Source organism: Lynx rufus, unplaced genomic scaffold, assembly GCF_022079265.1.
Source record: "Lynx rufus isolate CCGP_SWC_20201006 ecotype Redwood Valley unplaced genomic scaffold, mLynRuf1.p SCAF_9, whole genome shotgun sequence".
Lineage (NCBI taxonomy): Eukaryota > Metazoa > Chordata > Mammalia > Carnivora > Felidae > Lynx > Lynx rufus.
In genome coordinates this window covers 111,576,185-111,590,458 of record NW_025814897.1, presented here as the reverse complement: position 1 = coordinate 111,590,458, position 14,274 = coordinate 111,576,185, and the positions used below count along the sequence as shown (strand labels likewise).

Sequence of the window (14,274 nt, the reverse complement as noted above, 5' to 3'; positions counted from 1 at the left end):
GGGCCCGGTGCGTCGACGCACAAGGTTCGCGCCGCTGCCGCTTCCGCTTCCGGCCGAGGCCGCGGGAAGATGGCGGCGGCCATGGCCGCGCGGGCCGTGCGGGTGGGCCTCGGGCGGCTGGCGTCCGCCTGCAGCCGCAGCGTCCTGAGCGCGTCGGGGCCCGGAGCGGGTGAGACCCGGGCGGCGGGGTGAGAGGAGGGGTCGGGGCGCGCGTGTCTGTCTCCGCCCCGGTGCCTTCGGTGTTGACCGCATTCCCTGATGCGGCGAATATAGCACCGGCCCTGCGGTGGGTGAAACCTGGGTTCGGATCCTGGGTCCTTTAGGAGCTTAGCTGCTGACCTCAGCCCTCCAACTTCTCTGCAGGCCCGGTGTTACCCGGGGGGGCAAACTGAGGCTCGGTTCAGAGAGCTTAGGTAACTTGCCCAGGGTCACACGGCGGGGAGGTGGGGGAAGAGAGATACAGACCTCCAGGCGCCTGTGCTTTACCATCGCCCCCGGGCTACGAGCCACTCTTCCAACCTTCCCTGTCCCCGTCTGGAAAATGGTGAAGGGTTTTTTTTTTTTTTTTTTTAACTGTTTGTTGATGAAAGAGTGCAAGCGGGGTTGGGGCAGAGAGAGGGGATCCGATGTGGGCTCTGTGCTGACAAGCAGACAGAAGCAAGCCGCGAGTGGGGCTCCAACTCACCCACCGTGAGATCATGACCTGAGCCACCCAGGTGCCCTGGTGAAACTTGGCTTTAAGTTGGCAGGAACATTTTTACAAAAGCACTGGAAACCACTGCTTTCTACCCCCACGTGAAACCACCCCTGGAATGCCGTGTTCAAGTCCGGACGCCCACTTTAAGAAACACAGACGAAGTGGAGCCTGCTTAGGATTCTCCCTCTCTGCCTCTCTCTCTCTCTCTCCCCCCCCCTCTCCCCCTCCTGCCTGCTTCTCCCCCCTCCCTCTCTCTGTCTCCCTCCCTCCCTCCCTCCCCCCCCCCACCAGCCCAACCCACTTGAACACTCTGTCAAGAAAATAAACTTTAAGAATATTTTTTAGGGGCGCCTGGGTGGCGCAGTCGGTTAAGCGTCCGACTTCAGCCAGGTCACGATCTCACGGTCTGTGAGTTCGAGCCCCGCGTCGGGCTCTGGGCTGACGGCTCGGAGCCTGGAACCTGCTTCTGATTCTGTGTCTCCCTCTCTCTCTGCCCCTCCCCCGTTCATGCTCTGTCTCTCTCTGTCCCAAAAATAAATAAACGTTGAAAAAAAAAAAATTAAAAAAAAAAAAAAAGACTCATCTTGATTTTAAAAAAAAAAAAAAAAAAAAAAAGAATATTTTTTAGGGGCGCCTGGGTGGCGCAGTTGGTTAAGCGTCCGACTTCAGCCAGGTCACGATCTCGCGGTCCGTGAGTTCGAGCCCCGCATCGGGCTCTGGGCTGATGGCTCAGAGCCTGGAGCCTGTTTCCGATTCTGTGTCTCCCTCTCTCTCTGCCCCTCCCCCGTTCATGCTCTGTCTCTCTCTGTCCCAAAAATAAAAATAAACGTTGGAAAAAAAAAAGAATATTTTTTAAATACACACATTACGTAGTGTGCTGGAAGCTAATAAGTCTTACAGAGAAAAAGAAAGCGTAGGTTGGGAGGGAGGGGATCAGTTTTAAATAGGATGGTCAAGGAAGCCTCTCTACGGAGATAGTGTTTGAGCAGAGACCCAGAGAAAAGAAGGGAATTAGCCTTGTGGATTGCAGGGGAGGGAGGTTCCAGGGGAAGAACGGTCAAGGAACACAGGTTTTGAGGTGGGCATGTGCTTGGCACGGGCCTGGCATGTTATGGGAATAGCCAGGCAGCCTGAGCGGCGGGTGTGGAATGAACGAGATGGGCTCAGAGAGACAGAGGGGATCATGCTGCCTGTGCCCTATAGGCCACTGCAAGGGCTTTGGCTTTTTCTCTGAATGAAATAGGAGGCTCGTGGAGAGTTTCAGCACAATAGTGACAGGATCCGACCTAGGTTTTAGCAGGATCACTCTAGCTGCTGTGCAGAAAAGGGAGGTAATGGGGAGAGCAGGACATTAGTGGTAGTTCAGGCGGGAGGTGGGGGTGGGTTGGAGAACGTACGTCGTCAGAACCCGGATCTCTTGAAGAGGAGAACCAGGAGGAACTGCCAATAGCTGTGAAGGCAGGAGAGAGAAGGGTCCGAAATGATGGAGACTTTTGGCCCGAGCACCTGGAGAGATGAAGTTGTGGTCACGTGAGATGGGGAGGAGAAGCAGGCACTCGGGGGAACCTGGAGCCTTTGTAGGTTTCGAGATGCCTGTTAGACTCGCAAGTGGTGATGGCAGATGGTCAAGGGGGGAGTCAGGTCCAGGCTGCACCTTAAGCATACTGGTGGTCCTCAAATCCATCCAGCTAAGTACAGTCACCAGACGAGTGGTCGTAGATAAAGGAGAGAGAAGGTCCAAGATCTAAACCCCAGGCAAAGCAAGGTAGCAGAGGAGAAGAGGAAACCAACCCAAGAGACCCATAGTTTGGGAACACCTGCTAGCAGGTAGCTATGAAAGGGTGAATTTTATGGTATGTCAATGATAGCTCAAAAAAAAAAAAAAAAAAGACACGTCAATAGATATAGGAAATACTTGACAAAAGTCAATGTGTGTTCATAACAAAAACAGAAAAATAGATACAGAGGAAACTTTTTTTTTTTTTTTTTAATTTAAGTAGGCTCCATGCCGAACATGGGGCTCAAACTCACAACCCTGAGATCAAGAGTTGTCTACTCTGGTGCACGGAAGTGGTTCCGTCAGGTAAGCATCCGAGTCTTGAGTTCATCTCAGGTCACGATCTCACGGTTTGTGGGACCCAGCCCCGAATCAGGCTCTGGGCTGACAACGTGCAGCCTGCTTGGGATTCTGTCTCTCCCTTTCTCCGCCCCTCCCCCACTTGCACTGTGTCTGTCTCTCTCAAAATAAAAATAAAACTTTAAAAAAAAACGTTGGGTCCCCTGGGTGGCTCAGTCGGTTGAGTATCTGACTCTTGGTTTCAGCTCAGGTCATTATCTCAAGTTCGAGAGTTCAAGCCCTGCATTGAGCTCTGTGCTGACAGCGGGGAGCCTGCTTGGGATTCTCTCTCTCTCTCTCTCTCTCTCTCTCTCTCTCTCTCTCCCTCCCCGCCCCTTCCCTGCTCACTCTCTCTCTCTCAAAATAAATAAACTTTAAAAACGTTTTTTAAAAAAGCATCCGATGCATGGGGCGCCTGGGTGGCGCAGTCGGTTAAGCGTCTGACTTCAGCCAGGTCACGATCTCGCGGTCCGTGAGTTCGAGCCCCGCGTCGGGCTCTGGGCTGATGGCTCAGAGCCTGGAGCCTGTTTCCGATTCTGTGTCTCCCTCTCTCTCTGCCCCTCCCCCGTTCATGCTCTGTCTCTCTCTGTCCCAAGAAAAATAAATAAACGTTGAAAAAAAAAATTAAAAAAAAAAAAGCATCCGATGCTTGATTTCCGTTCAGGTCACGATCTCACAGTTCGTGGGTTTGACCCGCGTCAGGCTCTGCACAGAGCATGCAGCCTGCCTGGGATTCTCCCTCTCCTCCCCTCGCCGGCTCATGCTCTCCCTCCCTCTTGCAAAATAAGTAAATAAACATTTAAATTTAAAAAAAAAAAAAAAAAAGTCAGATGCTCTACCAACTGAGCCAGCCAGACACCCCCGCAAAAGAACTTTAATAACAGAACATCTTCAGAGATAAATGAATAAATAAACCCTCAACGGTCACTGAGTTGCTGCTCTTTTTTTTTTTTTGCTCCTAAGCTCTGCATCTGATTTCCAGGGTCTTGACTCAGTAGGGGGTGACTGCCTTTGTCCCTTGGTGTATTGGTCACCTGCTGCGTAACAAGTTAGTCCAAAATCCAGCCGCTAAAGACGACTAACTTTATGTCATACCGTTTCGGATGGTCAGGAGTGCGGGAGCAGTTTTGCTGGGTGGTTCTGGCTCTCATTAGATGGCAGTCAGGCTGTCGGCTCGTGCTGGACGATCGTTTCTTTTTTTTTCTTTTCTTTTTTTTTTTTTTTTTTAATGTTTGTTTATCTTTGAGAGAGAGGGAGAGAGACACAGAATCCGAAGCAGGCTCCAGGCTCTGAACTGTCAGCACAGAGCCCGACACGGGGCTCGAACCCACGAACCGTGAGATCATGCGCTGACACTCAACTGAGCCACCACCCGGGCGCCCCAAGGACAGTCCATTTCCAATCTCACTCCTTGCCTGTCAGCAGGAGCCCTCCGTTCCAGTCTTTTATAACCTAATCTCAGAAGTTCTGCGACATCACTTATGCCATGTGCCATCGGTCACAGAGACCGGCTCCATCTGAGAGGGACAGTACAGGGGTGAGAATAGCCCCTCGGGCCGTCTTGGAGGCCCAGAACAGCGTCTGAACCTGCTGGGTACCTGGTGGTCAAGGAGTGGATTCGTGGGTGAGGGATTCCAGTTTGGGGCTCTTTTCAATGACGTGGTCAGGGGCACGCGGCTGGCTCCGTCAGAAAGAGACTTGTGACTCTTGATCTCGGGGTCGTGAATTTGAGCCCCACATCGAGTGTAGAGATTGCTTGAAAACTTCCGATAGTGTGATGAGCACATCTCGACACACACAAGCAGTAACTAAGTGACGTTCTTTTAGCGTCGGTGACCTAGATTATTCCACAGGCACATGACAGTGTGGTGGTCTGACTCGGGCACCAGCCAGAGCGTTGTGTGTTTAGCTTTGTGAAGAGCTGTGGCATTTCACACCAGTAACTACCCCTTTTTCTTGTCCCCTCAGCTTCCCTGGGGTCGGCTTCCCGAAGGTTCGGTTCACAGAGCACTTCAGTTCCACAAGGGTAACGTCCAAATGTGGGTTCGGGCGACCCTTCGTTTGTGGGACTGTCGTTCTAAAGCCAAAACTGCACGTGCGTGGGTTTTCGAGAATATGTAACTTTTTTGAAAGTGTTTCTCTAAAACCTTCGACGTAAGTGTGGATGGGGCGTCGAGAAACCCGAAGACGAGTGTGTTCCCGGGCGTTACGCAGCTGTGTTTTATTAAGGAAAGTTTTTAACTCCGAGTTAGAGACTTCCAACTGGGAGTATGGAAGGTTGTATCAGAATTTCTAGGAACAGCTTAAATACCACTGGGAAGAGCGGATTCAGTATTGAAGCATCACGCTTTGGGGAAAACTACAGGAAGTGAATCTGACAAAGTCACACCCTATACAGGGTAGCAGTTAAAAGCGAGGAAGCCCCGCCTCCTATCCCGGCCCCGCCTCTCGCAGCCTGGGGCAGGTCCCTGGGCGGGTGGTCCACTCTGGGCTTCGTTTCCTCTTCTGCAAGCTGGGAGTGATGTTCGTGTCCATCCCGGTGGAGTCCTGTGAGCACTCAGTAAATTTCCACGTCTAAAGAGCTCAGGGCAGTGCCTGTCGGACGGGAAGTTGTCCCAGAGTGTCAGCTGCCCCTGCGTCACAGGATCTCAGAAATGGAGACATTCAGGGCTCTCTTACGTTGAGAAGAAGTCGAAAGACAGAATCCGCTTATAGAGAGAGCCCCTGAAGGGGGATTGTAGTTAATTTGCCTGATTCTTCCTATTTCCCCACGGGCCTCCAGCTCGCCAGTCTGCAGCGGGGTGCCGCCCGACCCGGCAGGGGGGCCAGGGCTCCCGCGCACAGACTCCGCGCCTCCGGGTCCGTCAGAGGTCATTGCCTGGCCGCAGAGCCGGGACGTGTCTCTGGGTGCTCCGAGGTCAGCACAGCGGACGAGCCCGGTTTAATTTTGTGGCCAGCGGACCCCGTCCCGGAGAGCGTTTGACTCACGGGTCTGTGTTGAGCACCTGCTGACCGCCGGCGACGTGGGTCCTGCTGCGCGGTCGGCGGCTCTGCCTGTCGAGTGGCCTTTTCTCCTTGCTGGAGCTCTGCAGCAGAAACGCCGACCTGTCACCGTCTGGCAGCAAAGGGACAGAAGCTCTAAGACGCTTCTGAATGATTCAGCTTGGGCTCTCCCGAGCTCTCCCCTCTTTGCAGGCGACAGTAGTTGGAGGCAGAGGTAGATCGGGAAGTCAGAAAGACCCCACGGCCCTCTTTGCCTCCAGGCTCCCGGCCCGGTGCACCCGGCTCCCGTGCCATGGGCAGACGCCTGGCTGCGGCACAGGACAGACCCGCGACAGCACTGCCACCGCTCCTGAGCGCGTCCCCGCTGCCCAGCCTTCCAGGCACACCGACCCTCCTGACCCTGCCCGGCCCCGGGGGGGGGGGAGGGGGGCTCTTATTCCCGTTTAGTGAGACGCTTGCCAAGGTCGCGTTACTCTCTCGGCAGAGCTGGGCTTCAGATGCAGGCCTGCCTGGCTCCTGTCCCCCCATGAAGGCCGAGCAGGCCCCTGCCGGGTGGGAGTTAGAGGTTCGGGCTGGCGGGGAAGGGGGAGAGCACGGGAAACGGTCCTGACGTTGGAGTCCTGCCCTCAGGGCCCTCGAGTGCCAAGATGAGACACAGGAGCCCGGTGGGCTGGGTGGGGGGAGGTGCTGAGAGCTTCTTATCTTCTTGTGGAGTGTTGGGGGGAGGGGAGCACAGCGCTGCAGCCCTTACCTCCAAGCACGTGTGCCCTGGGGACACTGAGAGGGCCCGGCTCCCTCGGATGGGCCACCGGCCCGGGGCGTGGTTATTCCAAGGAGGGGATCTTCTGGAATAAGATGGTCGGAATTCCGTTTTAATTACGAGTGATTAGTGGGTGTTCCTTGGAATCCCTGCTCCTTCCGAGAGGCTGTGCGGGAGCCTGTCCTCGGTCGTCACGTGGCAGCACGGCCGGCCGTGAGTTTGCACTTGCCGTGCCCCCCCCTCCGCCCCCGGGCCTGGGAGCGCAGCCCCGTCTCACAGATTCTGAACGGTGATACACACATGTGAAAACGTTTTACAGGTACGTTCCTGAAACGTCACTGAGTTCACCGCCTTGGCCAGAAATTGTTCTGCCAGACCCAGCTGAGGAGACCAGACAGCACGCAGGTAACGGGGGCAGAAGCTGGAGGGCGGTGCCCCCCTCCCTGACAGAGGCGGTCACCTGGCCGCAGACAGGACGTCGCGTCGCCGGGCGCTCTGAGGCCCAGTGTGAATGCTCAGGCCCATTTTCGCCACCGAGCACAAAAAGTTAAACCGTCGTTCACTTAGCAAATACTCCTGAGCACCGAGCACGTTCAGGGCAGGCTGCGTAAGTGAGGGAGGGGCCCCCGGGCCATCCGTGCTTCCCGCCGCTGGTAGGAGCACGGGGTCAGGGACAGATCTGTCTGCGATCAGAAGAACAGGGTGCACAGTGGGCAGCGGGAGCCCGTGCCGTCCTGGGCGTTGGAGAAACCGTCAGAGTGTCGGGACGGTGTCCGCACGGGGCTCGTGGCCGTGAGGAGGGACGGTGTGGCCGGCCGCCGTGGCTGCCATGAGGGAGCACGGCACCCTCGGTGTTTTTTACAGAGCTAGACACGCAGGGTAGCAGGTGGCGTCCTTGAGATGCCGCGCCACCTAAACAGCGTCCTGCCCTTCCTCGGTACGGCTTCCGGCCTGGACTCTGCTTTCAGGGCAGGAAGGATGTCTTCCTCCCCCGCGCACCCAGCCCCGCGCAGGCTGGTGGGTCAGGGCTCCGCAGGGTCTGTGACCCGAGCCGGGGCAGCGGAAGCAGGGAGCTGTGTGGGCAGAAGCTTCCAGGTAGACCCCAATGCTATGCGGCATAATTCTAGCTTTTCCTGCAAAACGGCCTCTCCTTTCGCTTTGCCAGTCCTCTGGCCTTTTCTTACTAAAGACGGGGAATCGAACAGGGTGAAGGTTTGTCCTCCCCAGAGTCAGAGAGACAGTGCTCAGGCCAGAGCGGGGTATCGTATGGGGTTGGGGACTTGGTCTGGAAAAGCCCCACGTGCCCCGAGTGCCTGTGCTCCTGGGAACAGCGGGCTGACACTGCCCGCAGCAGGGAGAGGAAGCAGCCCCCCGGCTGTGAGCTCCCCTTTCGAGGGTGCCAGCTGCCGGGGAAGCTTCCTGTCCCGCTGAGAGGGAGCAGGGGCCACGTGGTCCTGTACCACGGTCACAGCGGCTGGGGCCGGGTGGGGTGGAGCGGCTGCCGTCCCGGTCATGAGTAGCTGACCGACCCGGCCCGGTCCTGACTCTCCCTCTCCCCGCCCCCCTCCCCCCCCAGAGGTTGTGGGGAAGGTGAACGAGCTGATCGCCACCGGACAGTACGGCAGGCTCTTTGCCGTGGTGCACTTTGCCAGCCACCAGTGGAAGGTGACCTCCGAAGACCTGATTTTAATTGACAATGAATTAGACGTCGCGTGTGGGGAGAGGATCCGGCTGGAGAAGGTGAGACCGTCAGTGACAGTCACCAAACGTGCCATCCCGCTCCCCGGGCGCATCACTGGGGAGGCTCCCTCAGGTCGGCGGGTGAAGGCAAGCATACCCATGGGGCAGGAGAGCAGCGTCCTCCCCGGGGGTGGCAGGCAGGGAGGGGCGGGCGGCTGCCCCCCCCCCACCCACCCAGGAGACCCTGTCACAGGGAGGCAGGCAGCACGTTCCGCAGAGGAAAGTACGTGTGCTGATTCGTCTCCCGTCTCCATAACGTGCTCCCACAGAACATAATGGGCGTCCAGGTGAACACGTAGACTTTCAACGCCATGTTACGGGAGAAATGTTTCAGCTGGAACACCACTCTGGCCTTCGAATCGATGGCTGCTGCTTTTTTTTCTTTTTTTTTTTTTTTTAATATCTGAGAGAGAGAGACAGCACGTGCATAAGCAGGGGAGAGAGGGAGAGAGAAAATCCCAAGCAGGCTCCACACTGTCAGCACAGAGCCCGACGTGGGGCTCGATCTCACAAACCATGACATCACGACCTGAGCCAAAATCCAGAGTCAGATGCTGAACAGACTGAGCCCCCCTCCAGGCGCCCCTGATGGCTTTTAAACAGAGAGGACTGGATTCAGAGGCATTTCCCTGGGACTGGTTGATCTTAACGGCCGTTCTACACTGCTCCGTCTGTGAACTTAGCGTTTCTACCCATCACTTAGGATTCTGTTTGCTGTTTTGGGCGGCTCTATTTGTTTTTGGCCTGTTCTACTTATAAAAGTATGTAAAATTTAAGTTCTTTGCACTAGGTCATTTCTGTAGGATAGGTTTAACTGTTAGCGTAACGTACCATAACACGTGTGGTTTTTTCATTAAGACTTCTTCCTTTGTGATTGCAGACTCTTTATGTATTACACCAAGCAGAGCATTAAATTCTGTTTCTAAGAAATTCTTCTCCCAGCCTGTGATCTGAGCCCAGAGCTGGACTAATTAACTGTTTTGGACATCAGCAACCCTCAGAACTCTCCTCTCCTTAATGACACAGTGGCCGGTCATGAGCTCGTGAGCACGGTCTAAGATAACGGGAGCCTTTAAGAGTGTATCTGGGGGCGCCTGGGTGGCTCAGTTGATTAAGCGTCCGACTTCGGCTCAGGTCATGATCTCGCGGTCCGTGGGTTTGAGCCCCGCATCAGGCTCTGAGCTGATGGCTCGGAGCCTGGAGCCTGCTTCGGATTCTGTGTCTCCCTCTCTCTCTGACCCTCCCCCGTTCATGCTCTGTCTCTCTCTGTCTGAAAAATAAATAAACGTTAAGGGGCGCCTGGGTGGCTCTGTCGGTTAAGCGTCCAACTTCGGCTCAGGTCGTGATCTCGCAGTCCGTGAGTTTGAGCCCCACGTCGGGCTCTGTGCTGACAGCTCAGAGCCTGGAGCCTGTTTCAGATTCTGTGTCTCCTTCTCTCTGACCCTCCCCCATTCATGCTCTGTCTCCCTCTGTCTCAAAAATAAATAAAGGTTAAAAAATTTTTTTAAATAAATAAATAAATAAATAAATAAACGTTAAAAAATTTTAAAAAAAAAAGTGTATCTGTGAAGGCTTCTAAAAAGGCTTTTTGCTTTGTTTTGTTTTTTTAACAATCTCTATACATGGGACTCGAACTCGCAACCCTAAGATCAAGACTCACACACTTGACCGACGGAGCCGGCCAGGCACCTCCCAAAGACATTGTTCTCAAACACATCACGTTAACATAGACGAAAGCCTCACCTAACGCGGGTTGTTTATTCCTAACTTAGGAAATCTAGACTCTGGGAGCAGGAAACACATTGTCCTTGAAGGAACCATGAAAGTTTTTTGATTGTCATCGTTTGGCATAAAGAGCCCGTTTACACTGCTACAAAAGTCGCTTTTTGCCTTTAGATGTTTAAGTTACATACGCTCAGGTATTTTTCTTACCAGTCAAACTTCAGATGGTTCTCCAACTTCAATAAAAACCCCTGCCCTTGCAGCGCAAAGAGGTCGTCCTGGGAGACCACACTTGGCCATGCCAAGAAAGGCTGCTGGATGGGATTCCACAGTCCTCAGAAAATACACTTGAACCTGAGTGCGCAGGGTTAGCATTACGAGCTGCTTCAAAAGATGCCACAGAACGAGGCCCCCGCTGGGCTCAGTCGGTTAAGCATCCGACTCTTGATTTCAGCTCCCGGTTCGTAAGTTCGAGCCCCACGTGGGGTTCCTTGATGGCAGTGTGGAACCCGCGTGGGATTCTCTCTCCCTGCCCCCCCTCTGCCCCTCCCTTGCTTGCTCTGCACTCTCTGAAATAAAGAAGTAAACTTAAAAAAAAAAAAAAAAGTACCCCAGTATGATTTGTGCATTTTTCTTCTTGTCTATGTCATAACTTCCAATAAAAAGTTAAATTTTTTTTTAACGTTTTATTTTATTTATTTTTGAGACAGAGAGAGCATGAACAGGGGAAGGGCCGAGAGAGGGGGAGACACAGAATCTGAAACAGGCTCCAGGCTCTGAGCTGTCAGCACAGAGCTCGACGCGGGGCTCAAACCCACGGACCGTGAGATCATGACCTGAGCCGAAGTCGGACGCTGAACCGACCAAGCCACCCAGGCGCCCCCAATAAAAAGTTAAAAAGGGAAAAAAAAAAAGAAAAGAGCCACCGAATCACCGGGTCGAGGGCTCGGTTTTTCCTGCCCCGGCTGCCGCTCGCCAGCTCCTGAGCGGCTCCCGTCCCAGGCACCGACTCATGAGGTAGCCTGGTCGGCGGCATGCCATCGGCACACTGTCTCATTCTCCAGGGTGTTTGTGTCGCCGCCTGATCGACGAGCTCTCATGTCACTTGCCGGTAACGTGTCTGTTTCGCTCCGCAGGTGCTGTTGGTGGGAGCCGACAACTTCACGTTACTTGGCAAGCCGCTCCTCGGGTAACACGCTCGCTCACGTTGGCTTTGTCCAGGACCCACGCGGGCCACCGTAGGGTCGCCGGGCAGAGGATCCCCGGACCACAGTGTTGTCCCGTTAACTAACTTATTAGGGCATAGGCCCTTACGATTTGTTGACGGACTGTGCTGCGATCTTCTTGCTGGTTTTGTTTTGTTTTAATGTTTGTTTATTTTGAGAAAGAGAAAGAGGGAGAGAGGGTGCACTCATGCGTGCAAGCAGCGGGAGGGGCAGAGAGAGGGAGACAATCCCAAGCAGGCCCCTTGCTGTCGGCTCAGAGCCCGACGTGGGGCTCGAACTCACAAACCGTGAGATCGTGGCCTGAGCCAAAATCAAGAGTCAGGTGCTTAACCTACTAAGCCACCCAGGCGCCCCTGTTGTCTTTTTTTCTTTTTTCTTTTTTCTTTTTTTTTTAAGTAAACTCTACCGAATGTGGGGCTCGAACTCACAACCCCAACATGAAGAGCCGTGTGCTCCACTGACTGAGCCGGCCAGGCACCCCGATGCTGTTCTTTTTTTATGGTGTTGAATTGTATAATTCACATACGACACGGCGTTCGTTTTAGGCGTGTGGTACCTTCATACGTTGCAGAGGGCACGCCCCCCACGGGCCTGGTCACCGTTTGTCACCACACGAAGCGATTACAGCCTTATTGACTGTATTCTCTGCTGTAGTCACGTCCCCATGACTGATTTATTTCATCACTGGGAGTTTATCCCTCCTCACTTACTTTGCCAGTCCCCCCAGCCCTGTCCTTTCTGCACTGATCTTGATCAGACTGCTATGTGCTTTTCAAAATATCTGCAGGGAAAAGGACATACCGCTTTTATAATACACACACACACACACACACACACACAACAGTAAAACTTCATTTTGGAAATTCTTACAGAAAGCGTTAGTAAGCTTGAAAAATAATCAAAAGGGTATTTTCTGTCTTCTAGAAAGGATCTCGTTCGGGTAGAAGCCACAGTCATTGAGAAGACAGAATCGTGGCCAAAAATCAATATGAAATTTCAGAGAAGGAAAAACTACAGGAAGAAGAAAGGTAAGTTAGAGAAAGTGTGGCTGGCACCTTGTTTGTGCTCCGCCGGGGGTACAGCGGCCACACCCCAGGGAGGGAGCTCTGCCCGGCCTCACAGGTCTGACGGGGACGGACAGGTGGAGGGGTGCAGACGGAGGGCCCGGGAGCCTCAGGCTCCCCTCAGGTGGCAGGGGGTGAGGTCAGAGGTCGGAGAGGGAAGAAGCAAAGCCCACCGTGGACCAGGGGGAGCTGCGTGATGACGGTTCGGGCAGCTTGCAGCGTGAGGACGACGGGACAAGGCAGGCCCTGAGCCGCGCAGGGAGGAGGCACCCTGGCGCGGTCGGGGAGACCCAGGGTGGAGTTGGGAGCCGCGAGTCTGAGGGGTGACTTCACAGCAGAGACCTCACTCGTGCGTGTCACCTGTGCGTGTCCCCCGCGTGGGTGCACAGGCAGGGGCTCGTGAGCAGCACGTGAGAGAACAGAGGGGCCGTGGGGTGGGCTCAGCGGTCAGTGAGCGGGAAGGGGAGAGGAGGCCTCATCCCGGGGCGTTTTGGAGCGCGCTGCAGGAGTGTTGCAGAGGGTGCGATGCGAGGGGTCAGGAAGGCGAGCGTCCCCTGAGCAAGGGCAGGAGGCCGGCTTTCCCCGCCCAGCCTCTTGGTGTGGGTGCCGGGCTCCACGCTTCCAGGGTAGAGGGCACCGGGCACCTGGGCTCACAGGGAGGAGGCCCCAGGCGGGTCTCAGTCCAGCTGGCACTACCCACTCTCTGCCCCCCCGTCCTGGGGGAGCACCCAGCCGAGGCCTGGCCCGTGCCGCCCCGTTCTTTTTGACCCCCCACACGTCACCCTTCTTTGCCCCAGTCGACGGCCACCTTCCGTTGCCCAGTTAACTGACAGGGTGGGGGCTCCTCGTGGCTGGGACGCGCGGGCTATGGAATCCTGCCTCCGGGAGCGCATAGCACCCACGGTCCTTGGTGACGCCGTAAGGGCTGCCTAAGCTGTTCATAGCGGGGAGTCACTAAAATATCCCGAACCAGTAGGCCGGCCTCCCCGCAGGTCAGGCCAGGAGGAGCCTCTCCTACACTCTGCCGCCATCAGGTAGCCCCAGGTTCGGGCAGACGGGCCGTCCGCCCCCAGGCCAGGACGCCCCTGGCCTCCAGGCCCTGGTGTTGCTGTGTCTGATGGTGCCCGTGGGCCGTGTGGGCAGAGAGGAAAGCACCCGCCATGACGCGCTCACGGCAGGTGGCCGGCGGGGCCCACACGTGCCTGCCGCCTGGGGAGAGCCGGTGTGAGGCCAACCCCATGGAAAGTTCCGGTGGCCCAGCAGCAGGGTTTCACTATAGCTCACGAACGGCGGCAGATTCCGTGGCCGAGCGGTGACCCTGTTGTCTGTCTTTTCCAGTTATTGTGAACCCACAGACTGTCCTCCGGGTGAACACCATTGAGATCGCTCCGTGTTTGTGTTGATCGCGAAGCTACTATTTACAGAGTATAAAAATAAACTCCCGTTTTCCGGAGACCGGGTTTCTGAGTTGTGACGTAAAATCTCCGCGCGCCCGTGACAGGCCATTGTAGCTTGAACCCCCGTCTGTGAGCATAGTTTTTTAAGCAGCCAGCCTCCCGGAGCCAGAGAAGCCTGGAATTCGGGAAGAATTACAAGCACGGCCCTCCCGGGGCTGCAGCCTGGGGGCTTGTGCAAGGGACACTGTGGTTCTCTTGGCTGTCCTCCACCCCAGCGCAGGCGGTGGGGCCCGAGGGTGTGGAGGGGGGCGCAGCCGGGACCCGGGAGCCCACGCCAAGAGAAACAGTCCGGCTTCCACTTCTGGGCAAGGTGGGTGGACAGAAAGCGAGTGGACCCCATCTCCGAGAATACCTGTGTCTAGTGATTGGGTTTTTCAAGAAGCTGGGGTTCGAACCTTCTGGGCCCAGAGTCCCTGTTCTTGTCCTTTGCTCTCGGTCCAGCAGGAAAGGAGGGTTGCGGTGCAGGGAGGTGGCGCTCTCACCAAGGGC

General features: G+C 55.5%; 1 protein-coding gene across 1 annotated transcript; it reads left to right on the top strand.

Moving 5' to 3' along the window:
- Positions 1-65: 65 nt before the first annotated feature.
- Positions 66-13,783, top strand: MRPL21 (mitochondrial ribosomal protein L21). Its single transcript, XM_047071833.1, has 7 exons — positions 66-169; positions 4,782-4,839; positions 6,896-6,981; positions 8,153-8,316; positions 11,175-11,227; positions 12,189-12,292; positions 13,667-13,783. Exons 1-7 carry the CDS (start codon positions 70-72, stop codon positions 13,729-13,731), a joined length of 630 nt encoding a protein of 209 aa, XP_046927789.1. The 5' UTR covers positions 66-69; the 3' UTR covers positions 13,732-13,783.
- The last annotated feature ends 491 nt before the right edge of the window (positions 13,784-14,274 follow it).